Source organism: Poromitra crassiceps (genome assembly GCF_964638095.1).
Source record: "Poromitra crassiceps genome assembly, chromosome: 11".
In the NCBI taxonomy this organism is placed as follows: Eukaryota; Metazoa; Chordata; class Actinopteri; order Beryciformes; family Melamphaidae; genus Poromitra; species Poromitra crassiceps.
In genome coordinates, this window is record NC_139643.1 from 52,160,272 (window position 1) to 52,178,552 (window position 18,281).

The 18,281-nt window shown below is 45.4% G+C and overlaps 1 protein-coding gene across 2 annotated transcripts in view; it reads left to right on the forward strand.

The window, feature by feature from the left end:
- phf14 (PHD finger protein 14) overlaps positions 1-17,844 on the forward strand; it is a 154,743-nt gene extending 136,899 nt beyond the window's left edge. For both annotated transcript variants that reach the window (XM_083646224.1, XM_083646225.1), the window contains one exon: positions 16,198-17,844. In XM_083646224.1, the coding sequence (XP_083502350.1) occupies positions 16,198-16,278 (81 nt within the window). In that variant the 3' untranslated portion in view covers positions 16,279-17,844. The remainder of the gene's footprint in view (positions 1-16,197) is intronic.
- Positions 17,845-18,281: the final 437 nt, after the last annotated feature.

The following is an 18,281-nucleotide window of genomic DNA, read 5'->3' on the forward strand; positions in this document are numbered from 1 at the left end:
CGCCAGTAAATACAATGAGAGCGCTAAACACGATAAGGAAATAAGTCGTACGCTAATTAGCCACTAATTCTTTTGAGGACTGTGTGGGCTCGATAAAGGGAAGCCGGAGCTTATTAAAGTACAGCAGCGTTTAAATTTACATTCTTTTGTGCCGTTATTTTAATCCAAGTTTATGGGGTTGATTGCATGGGGCGTGCGCTTGGTTGGTTGGCGGCCCTGTGTTTGTGTGCGTGTTTGTGTGTGTGTTTGTGTGTGCGCGTTAGGTGGTTTAGGTGGTGTGTTTGTGTGTGCGCACGTTAGGCGGTTTAGGTGGTGTGTGTGTGTGTGTGTGTGTGTGTGTGTGTGTGTGTGTGTGCTCGCGTTAGGGGGTTTAGGTGGTGTGTTTGTGTGTGCGCACGTTAGGCGGTTTAGGTGGTGTGTGTGTGTGTGTGTGTGTGTGTGTGTGTGTGTGTGTGTGTGTGTGCTCGCGTTAGGGGGTTTAGGTGGTGTGTTTGTGTGTGCGCACGTTAGGCGGTTTAGGTGGTGTGTGTGTGTGTGTGTGTTGTGTGTGCGCGCGTTAGGGGTTTAGTTGGTGTGTTTGTGTGTGCGCACGTTAGGCGGTTTAGGTGGTGTGTGTGTGTGTGTGCGTGCGTGTGTGTGTGTGTGTGTATCATCTTCACTGCAGTTGCATTGCTACTGCCTCCATGCTGGACTGGTCTCTGTTGCCACCTAGGGCCCAGTCCGTGCGCTCCCTCCATTCCGGCGTCACATGAAAGAGACAGCACTCCGCTCCTGGCCTTTAAAGAAACCAGCGCCTCCACTCAATTACAATGATAAATGTGGCATTTCATTATCATACATGTATATGTTAACGCCATAGGGGCCCGCCAGCCTATGGAAAGTGAGTAGGGAAAACAAACCCCCCCTTCTCTCGCCTTGTCTCCTCTCCTCTCTCTCATCTCCTCTCTCTCATCTCCTCTCTCCCCCCCTGCTTGGAGGGAACGGATGGAGATATCACACAAAGCCAGAGCCCATCAGCCCCTTCGGGTGGGGGGGGGGCAGGGGCGGCCTCTCCGCAAAAGCAAATATCACTCTGTCAGGGGGGGCTCTGCAAAAGCAAGTATCACTCTGTCAGGGGGGTCTCTGCAAAAGCAAGTATCACTCTGTCAGGGGGGTCTCTGCAAAAGCAAGTATCACTCTGTCAGGGGGGGTCTCTGCAAAAGCAAGTATCACTCTGTCAGGGGGGGTCTCTGCAAAAGCAAGTATCACTTTGTCAGGGGGGGGGTCTCCAAAAGCAAGTATCACTCTGTCAGGGGGGGGGGGGGGTCTGCAAAAGCAAATATCACTCTGTCAGGGGGGTCTCTGCAAAAGCAAATATCACTCTGTCAGGGGGGGGGGGTCTGCAAAAGCAAGTATCACTCTGTCAGGGGGGTCTCTGCAAAAGCAAGTATCACTCTGTCAGGGGGGTCTCTGCAAAAGCAAATATCACTCTGTCGGGGGGGGGGGTCTGCAAAAGCAAGTATCACTCTGTCAGGGGGGGGTCTGCAAAAGCAAATATCACTCTGTCAGGGGGGGTCTCTGCAAAAGCAAGTATCACTCTGTCAGGGGGTCTCTGCAAAAGCAAATATCACTCTGTCAGGGGGGGGGTCTGCAAAAGCAAGTATCACTCTGTCAGGGGGGGTCTCTGCAAAAGCAAGTATCACTCTGTCAGGGGGGTCTCTGCAAAAGCAAGTATGACTCTGTCAGGAGGGGGGGTCTGCAAAAGCAAGTATCACTCTGTCAGGGGATCTCTGCAAAAGCAAATATCACTCTGTCAGGAGGGTCTCTGCAAAAGCAAATATCACTCTGTCAGGGGGGGTCTCTGCAAAAGCAAGTATCACTCTGTCAGGGGGGTCTCTGCAAAAGCAAGTATCACTCTGTCAGAGGGGTCTCTGCAAAAGCAAGTATCACTCTGTCAGGGGGGGTCTCTGCAAAAGCAAGTATCACTCTGTCAGGGGGGGTCTCTGCAAAAGCAAGTATCACTCTGTCAGGGGGGGTCTCTGCAAAAGCAAGTATCACTCTGTCAGGGGGGGGTCTCTGCAAAAGCAAGTATCACTCTGTCAGGGGGGTCTCTGCAAAAGCAAGTATCACTCTGTCAGGGGGGGGTCTCTGCAAAAGCAAGTATCACTCTGTCAGGGGGGTCTCTGCAAAAGCAAGTATCACTCTGTCAGGGGGGGTCTCTGCAAAAGCAAGTATCACTCTGTCAGGGGGGTCTCTGCAAAAGCAAGTATCACTCTGTCAGGGGGGGTCTCTGCAAAAGCAAATATCACTCTGTCGGCGGGGTCTCTGCAAAAGCAAATATCACTCTGTTGGGGGGGGGGTCTCTGCAAAAGCAAATATCACTCTGTCAGGGGGGGTCTCTGCAAAAGCAAATATCACTCTGTTGGGGGGGGGGGTCTCTGCAAAAGCAAGTATCACTCTGTCAGGGGGGGTCTCTGCAAAAGCAAATATCACTCTGTTGGGGGGGGGTCTCTGCAAAAGCAAGTATCACTCTGTCAGGGGGGGTCTCTGCAAAAGCAAATATCACTCTGTTGGGGGGGGGGGGTCTCTGCAAAATCAAATATCACTCTGTCAGGGGGGGTCTCTGCAAAAGCAAATATCACTCTGTTGGGGGGGGTCTCTGCAAAAGCAAATATCACTCTGTTAGGGGGGTCTCTGCAAAAGCAAGTATCACTCTGTCAGGGGGGTCTCTGCAAAAGCAAGTATCACTCTGTCACGGGGGGTCTCTGCAAAAGCAAATATCACTCTGTCACGGGGGGTCTCTGCAAAAGCAAGTATCACTCTGTCAGGGGGGTCTCTGCAAAAGCAAATATCACTCTGTCAGGGGGATGTCTCTGCAAAAGCAAATATCACTCTGTCAGGGGGGGTCTCTGCAAAAGCAAATATCACTCTGTCGGGGGGGTCTCTGCAAAAGCAAGTATCACTCTGTCAGGGGGGTCTCTGCAAAAGCAAGTATCACTCTGTCAGGGGGGGGGTCTCTGCAAAAGCAAGTATCACTCTGTCAGGGGGGGTCTCTGCAAAAGCAAATATCACTCTGTTGGGGGCGGGGTCTCTGCAAAAGCAAATATCACTCTGTCGGGGGCGGGGTCTCTGCAAAAGCAAATATCACTCTGTCGGGGGCGGGGTCTCTGCAAAAGCACTGTACTGCAGTGTAATGCTGCCACACATGAAGGACTTGGGCTACAGAGTTCTTATGTGCTGTACTGCATGTCTGATATGTGCTCTCTAACAGGGATTACATCCCCCCACAACTCCCCAGGTGATATGTGTATTTCAAATATGATTAACAGCTTCTTCTTCTCCATCTCTCCGACAGCTTCAATTGCGTGTCGCAGAGGCAATTTGTGTAGACTCACTCCATAAGCCTGACTATAAGGGCGGATAAATGAATAGTGGGTGCTAACGCAAGGCAATCTTGAGCTGTAGTATTGGCTCCCCTGAAAACGCAAAGAAGCCAAAACATGAAAACAGATGAAGATTGCCCCCGATTGCCCCCCCCCATCTCCCCCCGCACGTCTCCCCCCGTCACCCCCCCCTCCCCTCTCCAGCCTGGAAGTGTCTCTGCAGGCCGGCAGCGGGATAACGCCGGCCACAGCGGACCTCGCGCGCCCGTCGTGTCCCTCAGCAAGGACCCTAAAAAAGAAGGATAAGACAACACTCATGTCACAGCATTCACATTTTGCACTGGGGCCAGTTCTTTCTTGATAATTCAGTTTTTTTTACACCCAGACCTTATTTCCAGCTTTAAATATGATGTTTAAGTCACCCTGACAACTTTGGTTTGATTAGCATGAGCAGTAACGATAATCAGCTTGAACTGCGACCTGATATCAGGTATATAACGAGGAAAACAGGGCATGTGAAATGCCTGTATTTATGTCTTGTAAAAAGCTTATTTTCCGACACACAGCGGTCATATGTTTATTATATGAGAGAGAGAACGAGAGGAGAATGATCTGACGTAGCTCAGTGCTGCCGGGTGATCTGACGTAGCTCAGTGCTGCCGGGTGATCTGACGTAGCTCAGTGCTGCCAGGTGATCTGACGTAGCTCAGTGCTGCCAGGTGATCTGACGTAGCTCAGTGCTGCCGGGTGATCTGACGTAGCTCAGTGCTGCCGGGTGTGTGTGAACCCTGGAAGTGACCCGGGTGTACGTACTTCTTCTTCTTCTTCTTCTGTTCCACCGTAAAACCAAACAGAAGAAGAAGAAGAAGTACATACATCCGGGTCACTCACTGTAGCTGTATGTAGCTTAGCTTGATATACGCTGATGATATTTATCTGTTTTAGAGAATATAAACGATTCATTTGAATTCAGTGGCCGCCCGTATGGAATACCCTCATATATGAATGACATGCAGCAGCCGGGGAATACCTAGGCTATGTGACAGACAGCAAACAGAGCAGGCTGTGCCACACCCGGCAGCACTGAGCTACGTCAGATCACCCGGCAGCACTGAGCTACGTCAGATCACCCGGCAGCACTGAGCTACGTCAGATCCTTCTCCTCTCGTTCTCTCTCTCATATAATAAAAATATGTGTGACGCTGTGTGACGGAAAATAAACTATTTACAAGACATAAATACAGGCATTTCTCATGCCCTGTTTTCCTCGTTATATACCTGATATCAGGTCGCAGTTCAAGCTGATTATCGTTTCTGCTGCTGCTAATCAAACCAAAGTTGTCAGGGTGACTTAAACATCATATTTAAAGCTGGAAATAAGGTCCGGGGTTTTAAAAAAACAACAATGCTCCTTTAAGTGAAGTCCCCCTATCAACCATCATATCTGCCCCGTTCGGTCAGGTATCATCATGTCGTCACGTTCGGTCAGGTATCATCATGTCGTCACGTTCGGTCAGGTATCATCATGTCATCACGTTCAGTCAGGTATCATCATGTCGTCACGTTCAGTCAGGTATCATCATGTCGTCACGTTCGGTCAGGTATCATCATGTCGTCACGTTCGGTCAGGTATCATCATGTCATCACGTTCAGTCAGGTATCATCATGTCGTCACGTTCAGTCAGGTATCATCATGTCGTCACGTTCGGTCAGGTATCATCATGTCGTCACGTTCGGTCAGGTATCATCATGTCGTCACGTTCGGTCAGGTATCATCATGTCGTCACGTTCGGTCAGGTATCATCATGTCATCACGTTCAGTCAGGTATCATCATGTCGTCACGTTCAGTCAGGTATCATCATGTCGTCACGTTCGGTCAGGTATCATCATGTCGTCACGTTCAGTCAGGTATCATCATGTCGTCACGTTCGGTCAGGTATCATCATGTCGTCACGTTCAGTCAGGTATCATCATGTCATCACGTTCAGTCAGGTATCATCATGTTGTCACGTTCAGTCAGGTATCATCATGTCGTCACGTTCAGTCAGGTATCATCATGTCGTCACGTTCGGTCAGGTATCATCATGTCATCACGTTCAGTCAGGTATCATCATGTTGTCACGTTCAGTCAGGTATCATCATGTCGTCACGTTCGGTCAGGTATCATCATGTCATCACGTTCAGTCAGGTATCATCATGTCGTCACGTTCAGTCAGGTATCATCATGTTGTCACGTTCAGTCAGGTATCATCATGTTGTCATGTTCAGTCAGGTATCATCATGTTGTCATGTTCAGTCAGGTATCATCATGTCGTCACGTTCAGTCAGGTATCATCATGTTGTCACGTTCAGTCAGGTATCATCATGTTGTCACGTTCAGTCAGGTATCATCATGTTGTCACGTTCAGTCAGGTATCATCATGTCGTCACGTTCAGTCAGGTATCATCATGTCGTCACGTTCAGTCAGGTATCATCATGTCGTCATGTTCAGTCAGGTATCATCATGTTGTCACGTTCTGTCAGGTATCATCATGTTGTCACGTTCAGTCAGGTATCATCATGTTGTCACGTTCAGTCAGGTATCATCATGTTGTCACGTTCTGTCAGGTATCATCATGTTGTCACGTTCAGTCAGGTATCATCATGTTGTCACGTTCTGTCAGGTATCATCATGTTGTCACGTTCGGTCAGGTATCATCATGTCGTCACGTTCAGTCAGGTATCATCATGTCATCACGTTCTGTCAGGTATCATCATGTTGTCACGTTCAGTCAGGTATCATCATGTTGTCACGTTCAGTCAGGTATCATCATGTTGTCACGTTCAGTCAGGTATCATCATGTTGTCACGTTCAGTCAGGTATCATCATGTTGTCACGTTCAGTCAGGTATCATCATGTTGTCACGTTCTGTCAGGTATCATCATGTTGTCACGTTCGGTCAGGTATCATCATGTTGTCACGTTCGGTCAGGTATCATCATGTTGTCACGTTCAGTCAGGTATCATCATGTCATCACGTTCAGTCAGGTATCATCATGTCGTCACGTTCAGTCAGGTATCATCATGTTGTCACGTTCGGTCAGGTATCATCATGTTGTCACGTTCAGTCAGGTATCATCATGTTGTCACGTTCGGTCAGGTATCATCATGTCGTCACGTTCAGTCAGGTATCATCATGTCATCACGTTCAGTCAGGTATCATCATGTCGTCACGTTCAGTCAGGTATCATCATGTCGTCACGTTCAGTCAGGTATCATCATGTTGTCACGTTCAGTCAGGTATCATCATGTTGTCACGTTCAGTCAGGTATCATCATGTCGTCACGTTCAGTCAGGTATCATCATGTTGTCACGTTCAGTCAGGTATCATCATGTTGTCACGTTCAGTCAGGTATCATCATGTTGTCACGTTCAGTCAGGTATCATCATGTCGTCACGTTCAGTCAGGTATCATCATGTCGTCACGTTCGGTCAGGTATCATCATGTCGTCACGTTCAGTCAGGTATCATCATGTCGTCACGTTCGGTCAGGTATCATCATGTCGTCACGTTCAGTCAGGTATCATCATGTCATCACGTTCAGTCAGGTATCATCATGTTGTCACGTTCAGTCAGGTATCATCATGTCGTCACGTTCAGTCAGGTATCATCATGTCGTCACGTTCGGTCAGGTATCATCATGTCATCACGTTCAGTCAGGTATCATCATGTTGTCACGTTCAGTCAGGTATCATCATGTCGTCACGTTCGGTCAGGTATCATCATGTCATCACGTTCAGTCAGGTATCATCATGTCGTCACGTTCAGTCAGGTATCATCATGTTGTCACGTTCAGTCAGGTATCATCATGTTGTCACGTTCAGTCAGGTATCATCATGTCGTCACGTTCAGTCAGGTATCATCATGTCGTCACGTTCAGTCAGGTATCATCATGTTGTCACGTTCAGTCAGGTATCATCATGTTGTCACGTTCAGTCAGGTATCATCATGTCGTCACGTTCAGTCAGGTATCATCATGTTGTCACGTTCAGTCAGGTATCATCATGTTGTCACGTTCAGTCAGGTATCATCATGTCGTCACGTTCAGTCAGGTATCATCATGTCATCACGTTCAGTCAGGTATCATCATGTCGTCACGTTCAGTCAGGTATCATCATGTCGTCACGTTCAGTCAGGTATCATCATGTCATCACGTTCAGTCAGGTATCATCATGTTGTCACGTTCAGTCAGGTATCATCATGTTGTCACGTTCAGTCAGGTATCATCATGTTGTCATGTTCAGTCAGGTATCATCATGTTGTCACGTTCAGTCAGGTATCATCATGTCATCACGTTCAGTCAGGTATCATCATGTTGTCACGTTCGGTCAGGTATCATCATGTTGTCACGTTCAGTCAGGTATCATCATGTCATCACGTTCAGTCAGGTATCATCATGTTGTCACGTTCAGTCAGGTATCATCATGTTGTCACGTTCAGTCAGGTATCATCATGTTGTCACGTTCAGTCAGGTATCATCATGTCGTCACGTTCAGTCAGGTATCATCATGTTGTCACGTTCAGTCAGGTATCATCATGTTGTCACGTTCAGTCAGGTATCATCATGTCGTCACGTTCAGTCAGGTATCATCATGTTGTCACGTTCAGTCAGGTATCATCATGTTGTCACGTTCGGTCAGGTATCATCATGTCGTCACCTAAACTAGCTCTATTTTGGACCAAACAGGGGCTTGAGTTGAGCTGTATGCAGCTGCTGGACAGAGCCATGATCTGTTTGGAGACCATGAGAAAACAAAAACGCGCACATTTACCGTACATAAAAAAAAACATCATCAGTCAACATCACATAATGTCTTTTCTTTAATGTGGTTGAAGCATCTTTCAATCAAAGGTGAAACGACACAGATATGCTGGTTGCTTTATACAGTAGTGCAATAGAACCGGCCCCAATGCAAAATTCGAACACTGTGACTTGAGTGATGTCTTATCCTTCTTTTTTAGGGGCCTTGGCGGAAACACGAGTGATTGGTGTCAGGGCAGAGGGAGGGGCTAAAGAGAACATGAGAAACACTGTGAAGGCCCTGAGAGGCCAGGGGGACGGGTGTCACCCCTCTCCCCAGGGACAGGCACTAAATCAGGGGAGGAGGAGGCACTGCTCTGGCTTTATGAGATAGTTAGCATGCGCTGGCCCCACCTCCCCTCTTGTTTCCCATTTAAGAGCTGACTGGTCCTCCGATAACGGATGGCGCCACAGGTAATTGGAAAATTGGCAGGCTTGTCAGGGAGATTTGGTGGATGGCACAAGTGTATACGGCGCCGGAGTTCATGAGGTGTCACCCCACAGCTAGATTTATACGGCCCTGTGGCCGGGCGCAGGAAAGTATCCCCAGTTCAGGAAAAAGTAACACATTTCTCTTCAGGGGAGGCTGCATATCAAGATCACTCTGGAGACCAAGACAAGGCTGCTGTTAGTAAAACATGATATATGGAGTGTTCTTTGCATTAACCCTAACCCCCAATCTATGACTTATTGAGAAGCCTTAACAGCTAACTAGCTCTGTGGATCCTCCACTTTCACTTATATACAACAGAATGTAGAAAATACACCAGATCCATCATCCCAGGATAATTGACGGATAGGTCTCAATTTCCCTGACTAGTTACTGTTTAGCTACATGAGAGCTTTTAATTGAATTATACTAACGAGAGACTTCACGATCACCTGTTTTTGCCATTTCATGAATATTGCTAGACAGTTCATTTTCAAAAGAATGCGATAGAGAATGTGAGCACAAATGGATTTGCTGAGCTCTCTGTTGTGTCAATCTGGTACAGTCCATTTGCTCCTCGCTCTATTCTGACTACACAGAGAGGCTGCAGCTTGACAGTATTTTACTGTATTCTGACGACACAGAGAGGCTGCAGCTTGACAGTATTTTACTGTATTCTGACGACACAGAGAGGCTGCAGCTTGACAGTATTTTACTGTATTCTGTCTACACAGAGAGGCTGCAGCTTGACAGTATTTTACTGTATTCTGATGACACAGAGAGGCTGCAGCTTGACAGTATTTTACTGTATTCTGACTACACAGAGAGGCTGCAGCTTGACAGTATTTTACTGTATTCTGACTACACAGAGAGGCTGCAGCTTGACAGTATTTTACTGTATTCTGTCTACACAGAGAGGCTGCAGCTTTACAGTATTTTACTGTATTCTGACGACACAGAGAGGCTGCAGCTTGACAGTATTTTACTGTATTCTGACGACACAGAGAGGCTGCAGCTTGACAGTATTTTACTGTATTCTGACGACACAGAGAGGCTGCAGCTTGACAGTATTTTACTGTATTCTGACGACACAGAGAGGCTGCAGCTTGACAGTATTTTACTGTATTCTGACGACACAGAGAGGCTGCAGCTTGACAGTATTTTACTCTATTCTGACTACACAGAGAGGCTGCAGCTTGACAGTATTTTACTCTATTCTGACGACACAGAGAGGCTGCAGCTTGACAGTATTTTACTGTATTCTGACTACACAGAGAGGCTGCAGCTTGACAGTATTTTACTGTATTCTGACTACACAGAGAGGCTGCAGCTTGACAGTATTTTACTGTATTCTGACTACACAGAGAGGCTGCAGCTTGACAGTATTTTACTGTATTGTGTCTACACAGAGAGGCTGCAGCTTGACAGTATTTTACTGTATTCTGACTACACAGAGAGGCTGCAGCTTGACAGTATTTTACTGTATTCTGACTACACAGAGAGGCTGCAGCTTGACAGTAGTTTACTGTATTCTGACTACACAGAGAGGCTGCAGCTTGACAGTATTTTACTGTATTCTGACTACACAGAGAGGCTGCAGCTTGACAGTATTTTACTGTATTCTGACTACACAGAGAGGCTGCAGCTTGACAGTATTTTACTGTATTCTGACTACACAGAGAGGCTGCAGCTTGACAGTATTTTACTGTATTGTGTCTACACAGAGAGGCTGCAGCTTTAGTCTTTTTCTGTATTCTGTCTACACAGAGAGGCTGCAGCTTTAGTCTTTTTCTGTATTCTGTCTACACAGAGAGGCTGCAGCTTTAGTCTTTTTCTGTATTCTGTCTACACAGAGAGGCTGCAGCTTGACAGTATTTTACTGTATTCTGACTACACAGAGAGGCTGCAGCTTGACAGTATTTTACTGTATTCTGACTACACAGAGAGGCTGCAGCTTGACAGTATTTTACTGTATTCTGACTACACAGAGAGGCTGCAGCTTGACAGTATTTTACTGTATTCTGACTACACAGAGAGGCTGCAGCTTGACAGTATTTTACTGTATTCTGACTACACAGAGAGGCTGCAGCTTGACAGTATTTTACTGTATTCTGACTACACAGAGAGGCTGCAGCTTGACAGTATTTTACTGTATTCTGACTACACAGAGAGGCTGCAGCTTGACAGTATTTTACTGTATTCTGTCTACACAGAGAGGCTGCAGCTTGATAGTATTTTACTGTATTCTGACTACACAGAGAGGCTGCAGCTTGACAGTATTTTACTGTATTCTGACTACACAGAGAGGCTGCAGCTTGACAGTAGTTTACTGTATTCTGACTACACAGAGAGGCTGCAGCTTGACAGTATTTTACTGTATTCTGACTACACAGAGAGGCTGCAGCTTGACAGTATTTTACTGTATTCTGACTACACAGAGAGGCTGCAGCTTGACAGTATTTTACTGTATTCTGACTACACAGAGAGGCTGCAGCTTGACAGTATTTTACTGTATTGTGTCTACACAGAGAGGCTGCAGCTTTAGTCTTTTTCTGTATTCTGTCTACACAGAGAGGCTGCAGCTTTAGTCTTTTTCTGTATTCTGTCTACACAGAGAGGCTGCAGCTTTAGTCTTTTTCTGTATTCTGTCTACACAGAGAGGCTGCAGCTTGACAGTATTTTACTGTATTCTGACTACACAGAGAGGCTGCAGCTTGACAGTATTTTACTGTATTCTGACTACACAGAGAGGCTGCAGCTTGACAGTATTTTACTGTATTCTGACTACACAGAGAGGCTGCAGCTTGACAGTATTTTACTGTATTCTGACTACACAGAGAGGCTGCAGCTTGACAGTATTTTACTGTATTCTGACTACACAGAGAGGCTGCAGCTTGACAGTATTTTACTGTATTCTGACTACACAGAGAGGCTGCAGCTTGACAGTATTTTACTGTATTCTGACTACACAGAGAGGCTGCAGCTTGACAGTATTTTACTGTATTCTGTCTACACAGAGAGGCTGCAGCTTGATAGTATTTTACTGTATTCTGACTACACAGAGAGGCTGCAGCTTGACAGTATTTTACTGTATTCTACCTACACAGAGAGGCTGCAGCTTTACAGTATTTTACTGTATTCTGACTACACAGAGAGGCTCTAGCTTGACAGTATTTTACTGTATTCTGACTACACAGAGAGGCTGCAGCTTGACAGTATTTTACTGTATTCTGACTACACAGAGAGGCTGCAGCTTTAGTCTTTTTCTGTATTCTGTCTACACAGAGAGGCTGCAGCTTGACAGTATTTTACTGTATTCTGTCTACACAGAGAGGCTGCAGCTTTAGTCTTTTTCTGTATTCTGTCTACACAGAGAGGCTGCAGCTTTAGTCTTTTACTGTATTCTACCTACACAGAGAGGCTGCAGCTTGACAGTATTTTACTGTATTCTGAGTGACTACACAGAGAGGCTGCAGCTTGACAGTATTTTACTGTATTCTGTCTACACAGAGAGGCTGCAGCTTGACAGTATTTTACTGTATTCTGTCTACACAGAGAGGCTGCAGCTTGACAGTATTTTACTGTATTCTGTCTACACAGAGAGGCTGCAGCTTTAGTCTTTTTCTGTATTCTGTCTACACAGAGAGGCTGCAGCTTTAGTCTTTTTCTGTATTCTGTCTACACAGAGAGGCTGCAGCTTTAGTCTTTTACTGTATTCTACCTACACAGAGAGGCTGCAGCTTGACAGTATTTTACTGTATTCTGAGTGACTACACAGAGAGGCTGCAGCTTGACAGTATTTTACTGTATTCTGACTACACAGAGAGGCTGCAGCTTGACAGTATTTTACTGTATTGTGTCTACACAGAGAGGCTGCAGCTTGACAGTATTTTTCTGTATTCTGTCTACACAGAGAGGCTGCAGCTTTAGTCTTTTACTGTATTCTACTGACACAGAGAGGCTGCAGCTTTAGTCTTTTACTGTATTCTGACTACACAGAGAGGCTGCAGCTTTACTGTATTTTGCTGTGACAGGCTTTGTTTATGTTTTGATTCACCGCATGACAGAACGTATTTCTCTTGACTGGCTGAGCTTTAGATGCAGTGCTTGACTCTATTACATAACTTTAACTGTATTATTTTTGAAAGGTTATTGCTTCTTTTCCACATATGCGTCAAAACTAAAGAAGCGGTGTACTTAAAGTTTCTCACCAGTCTTTAACTTTCTTTTAAGACGACAAACTCTTTTTGTGTTTTGATATTTTCTTGATTGTTAGAGATTGTATTATTCACAGTCATTCTGTTCATGTTTTAGATGGGAAACCATCCTGTAGAATTGTTTTTTGTCCAAAAGTTTAATAATACAGGAGAAATTCCCTGTCACAATCGCATTGTTAAAAGATACTATGAAGCTCTTCTTATCAAAGGCTCATTTTCCAATTAGTGAACCCAGTCAGGACAAGCTGCAGTCTCTTAAAGATACCATATACCATATATACCACATAGATACCATATATCCCAGCCGACCCCAGCGACTAGGGATGGTAATATTCACTGATTTGCATTGTTGTACCAGCATAAAAGTTAAAGATGCAATTCCACCGGTAAAAACTTTGGGATGAACTCGTGATGCATGGTTTGTTTCTAACATCTTTGCATCGGTAAAATCTGATTTATATTAGTAGAGGCCCTATGCCTTTAAAGAAAAGAAACAGCATAAATGAGATGTTTACTGAGTTGCAATGTTGCAAAGAGTTGCTAACAATCAAATATGTAAAGTAAAAATAACGCTAGTTATTAATTTATGATTTGCTGCTTAAGAAGTCAAATCTACCATTCTGCACCATGTTGAATTGCATAGCATCGTTCTTTTGCATCACGTTGAATCACATCGTATCGTATGGCACTAACATTGTGTTGAATCAAATCGTGAATCCTGTTGAATCAATAGTGGTGAATATCATAGTGCAGGGCTATTCAAATGGCTATTCAAACGCGGATGAGTTCTAAAATATATATATATATATATATATATATATATATATATATATATATATATATATATATATATATATATATATATATGATTAAACTTAATTTTACTTATTACACCCAACTGGTTGTTTTTCAGATGTGATCTAGCTAAAGTGAGCTAAACAAGTCAGATCCACTATAAATGTTTTTCAGGAGATGCTGTGATGTAGCCACAAGAAAGGTGCAATATTAATGTTTTTCTGGAGATGGCGATGTGATGTAGCTAATCAAGAAAGATGCATTATAAATGGAGATGTGTGCTGCAGCTAGCTAGGTTCTAAACAAGAAATATGGTTCAAATGTTTACAGCAGTTTTTATTTCTTGCTGCACTACAATGTTACAATGCTGTGAGACGTAGCTAAACACAAAATATGCAATATTAATAGTTTTTCATTAGATACTCAGTATTTAATACTGTGCTAGGTTCTAAACAAGAAAGTATGTTTACAGTTGTTTTCCTTTCCTGATGCACTATAAATGTCTACAATGCTGTGGTGTAGCTAAGAGAGGTCAGAATTGACCAAATTATATTTCAAATGGCTGACAAGTGTGGTAGAATACTTTATTATTTTTTTTAAATTAAGCTACTTTTGCCATGTAGTGAAATACAAGTTTTGAAAATGATGGTGGCGCATTGTGTCAAGTGTACATATAATGGGATTAATAGGTTGCATTTTGCAGGTGAAGGAAGAGAGGTGTGTGTGTGGCTTGGTGACATGTTGCAGGTGAAGGAAGAGAGGTGTGTGTGTGTGTGTGTGTGTGTGGCTTGGTGACATGTTGCAGGTGAAGGAAGAGAGGTGTGTGTGTGGCTTGGTGACATGTTGCAGGTGAAGGAAGAGAGGTGTGTGTGTGTGGCTTGGTGACATGTTGCAGGTGAAGGAAGAGAGGTGTGTGTGTGTGGCTTGGTGACATGTTGCAGGTGAAGGAAGAGAGGTGTGTGTGTGGCTTGGTGACATGTTGCAGGTGAAGGAAGAGAGGTGTGTGTGTGTGGCTTGGTGACATGTTGCAGGGGAAGGAAGAGAGGTGTGTGTGTGGCTTGGTGACATGTTGCAGGTGAAGGAAGAGAGGTGTGTGTGTGTGGCTTGGTGACATGTTGCAGGTGAAGGAAGAGAGGTGTGTGTGTGTGGCTTGGTGACATGTTGCAGGGGAAGGAAGAGAGGTGTGTGTGTGGCTTGGTGACATGTTGCAGGTGAAGGAAGAGAGGTGTGTGTGTGGCTTGGTGACATGTTGCAGGTGAAGGAAGAGAGGTGTGTGTGTGTGGCTTGGTGACATGTTGCAGGTGAAGGAAGAGAGGTGTGTGTGTGGCTTGGTGACATGTTGCAGGTGAAGGAAGAGAGGTGTGTGTGTGTGGCTTGGTGACATGTTGCAGGTGAAGGAAGAGAGGTGTGTGTGTGGCTTGGTGACATGTTGCAGGTGAAGGAAGAGAGGTGTGTGTGTGTGGCTTGGTGACATGTTGCAGGTGAAGGAAGAGAGGTGTGTGTGTGTGGCTTGGTGACATGTTGCAGCTGAAGGAAGAGAGGTGTGTGTGTGGCTTGGTGACATGTTGCAGGTGAAGAAAGAGAGGTGTGTGTGTGTGGCTTGGTGACATGTTGCAGGGGAAGGAAGAGAGGTGTGTGTGTGGCTTGGTGACATGTTGCAGGTGAAGGAAGAGAGGTGTGTGTGTGTGGCTTGGTGACATGTTGCAGGTGAAGGAAGAGAGGTGTGTGTGTGTGGCTTGGTGACATGTTGCAGGTGAAGGAAGAGAGGTGTGTGTGTGTGGCTTGGTGACATGTTGCAGGTGAAGGAAGAGAGGTGTGTGTGTGGCTTGGTGACATGTTGCAGGTGAAGGAAGAGAGGTGTGTGTGTGTGGCTTGGTGACATGTTGCAGGGGAAGGAAGAGAGGTGTGTGTGTGTGTGGCTTGGTGACATGTTGCAGGTGAAGGAAGAGAGGTGTGTGTGTGGCTTGGTGACATGTTGCAGGTGAAGGAAGAGAGGTGTGTGTGTGTGGCTTGGTGACATGTTGCAGGTGAAGGAAGAGAGGTGTGTGTGTGTGGCTTGGTGACATGTTGCGGCCTGCTGACCCTAACGTGGAGATGGCACATTATAGTGTGTAGATGTGTTTGTTTGAGGATAATTGTATCTGTCAGAGTCGTTTAATGGCCGCCGCAGCTCTCGCCACTGTCACTTTCACTTTGTCTGCTTTGGCTGCCCGGCCCGCCGCCCATGACTTATGCTCTCCACTCCTGAGGACTAGCAGTCATTGTGCTAAGCTAACTATGGCTAGCCTGTCCTGAGGACTAGCAGTCATTGTGCTAAGCTAACTAGGGGAGGGGGGCGCTACTTTTCTACTGCACGCACAGAAAAGAGAAGGGTGTCTGTCTACTGTATCTTCTCGTCTTACTATCGGGAATATGGCAAATAGGCAAATCTCCCAAAATGCTGCCGCGTCCCTTTAAATCTCCATTGGTAGCTGAATTTGCATCTTGGCTGGAGGACATGTTTCAAAATGGCCGTGTTTATGTGACAGTACGATGTTTGATCTACTTCCAGGAGGAAGAGGAGGAGCCGCTGCCGGAGGAGGAAGACGACTCGGTGAAAGAGGAAGCCGACGAGCAGGAGATTCCAAACTGAACCAGGCGAGCGGGTCGATGGAAAATTCGGAAAACGAACGGTCCACGGCTTCACCTCTAGGTCGCTTGTGGTTTTTCCGTTCTGATGATAGCACACGTGATTTTTATACCGTACCGCATCTACCGCACAGTCTCGACGTTTCTAGACAGCCAGCAGCGTTAGCTTCCACTCCACTATATTTTAACGACCACGAGGAGCGGCTGTGCCTTTTGGAAAATACTGTAATTAAACTGGGGGGGGGGGGATGTTTCGATTCGAAGGGTAGTAGAGTTTGTATTTTGAAACAGACGGAAGCTGGAGAAGAAACACCGACGCCTCCTCAGCCACATCTCCCACCTCTAGAATCCGCCCCGCCATAGATTTATGATTTGAGGGGCGCACGCACCACTGTGCTTATTTTACAGCAGAGAGAAACATATCTGGGAAACGTCTGGTCGGACATGTCTGACTGTTAACGGCCGACCGCTCGATGTATTTAGTATTTACGAGTCCGACCAGACCTTTTCCACGCAATCTATTTTCATACACTAATAATCAGCATTACGGAGTATCCTCAGTGTCCTGTTTACAAGACCGAGCTTATTAGAGCGATGTTGGATTTTTTTGTCTTTATCTCAAGGCCCGCGTTAACACCTCTCTCCCTGCCAAGCACACTGACATCAGCCAGTTTAAACGCGCTCATCGATCCGATATCCATTTCTACTGACTGTAGTTTTTAGGATTTTATTTTTGTATTTTACGCCTACGTAACTGTCCGTGACGCGCTCCTCACCGAACACGAAGAGGAAGCCTCTTCCTACTCTTTCCATTTTTCTCTACTGTGTCAACTGTAACCTAACGGTTAGGTCCTAACCCTTTCCCCTGTTTAAAAAAACAACAACACACTTTTTACCTTTGATTTACAGTATCTACAAGTGCTACACAGCAGTATATTTCTTTATTGGATTTGTAATAACATTTTCCATGTGCAGCTTTCAGGAAATGTGTCTACTCAGAGTTTGTATTTAGATACTTTGTAAATGTTAAAGGAGAATTTCTTTTGGCCAGATGGTTCTTTGACCTGGTCTAAGGTCCAGGTGAACTAGTGTGGATCACCTGGTCTAAGGTCCAGGTGAACTAGTGTGGATGACCTGGTCTAAGGTCCAGGTGAACTAGTGTGGATGACCTGGTCTAAGGTCCAGGTGAACTAGTGTGGATGGCTCAGCTCTCTGGTAATAATCACTCACACAGTCAGCGTGCTTTAGGAACTGATAATGGCAAATTGAAAGCCATAGAGGCAGAAACAACTGATTTTATGGCCAAACGATCTTCTCAAATCAACCGCAACACTTTGATTAACGCTAAATTATGTTAATTTTACCTGCGTGAAATGTGTCCACCTTTCCCCTAACAGCATCCATTCCCTCTGCATGACATGAGTGATGATTACATTTTCAAGTTGCCTTTATGACTATTATCAGAGAACCAAAAGCAGCACATGTTGATGTCATCTGGAGCAGAGACTGACTGCACTCTCAGGCCAAAGAACCAACAGACTCTCATATGAAATCTGGAATTATCCCTTAAAGTGCCAATAAATCTGAATTGCAGAAATGTTTGCTTCTCTATCATTGGTATCAATGAACATTCAAAGCTTGTGTTCGGCCTTCGTGATGTTGGTGCCTGTGGGGAGATAATGAGAGTGACAGTCACCATCAATTATTTGAAAATATGACATAAAGTCAGAATAGCAAATACAACAAGCTGCAGAACAGGACGCAAATTGCCTTCAACATAGTTATGATAACAACTTGATTAATTGCTCATTGAATTTGATAAGTCATTAATTTTTTTACACATTTTTTCTTTACATTTGAGCAACATCTCAAGGTACACCTCAGTCTGACTCACTGGAAGCAGGCTGCGGGTATAAGCTCTGCCTAGTCTGACTCAGTGGAAGCAGGCTGCATGGATAAGATCTGCCCAGTCTGACTCAGTGGAAGCAGGCTGCGTGCATAAGCTCT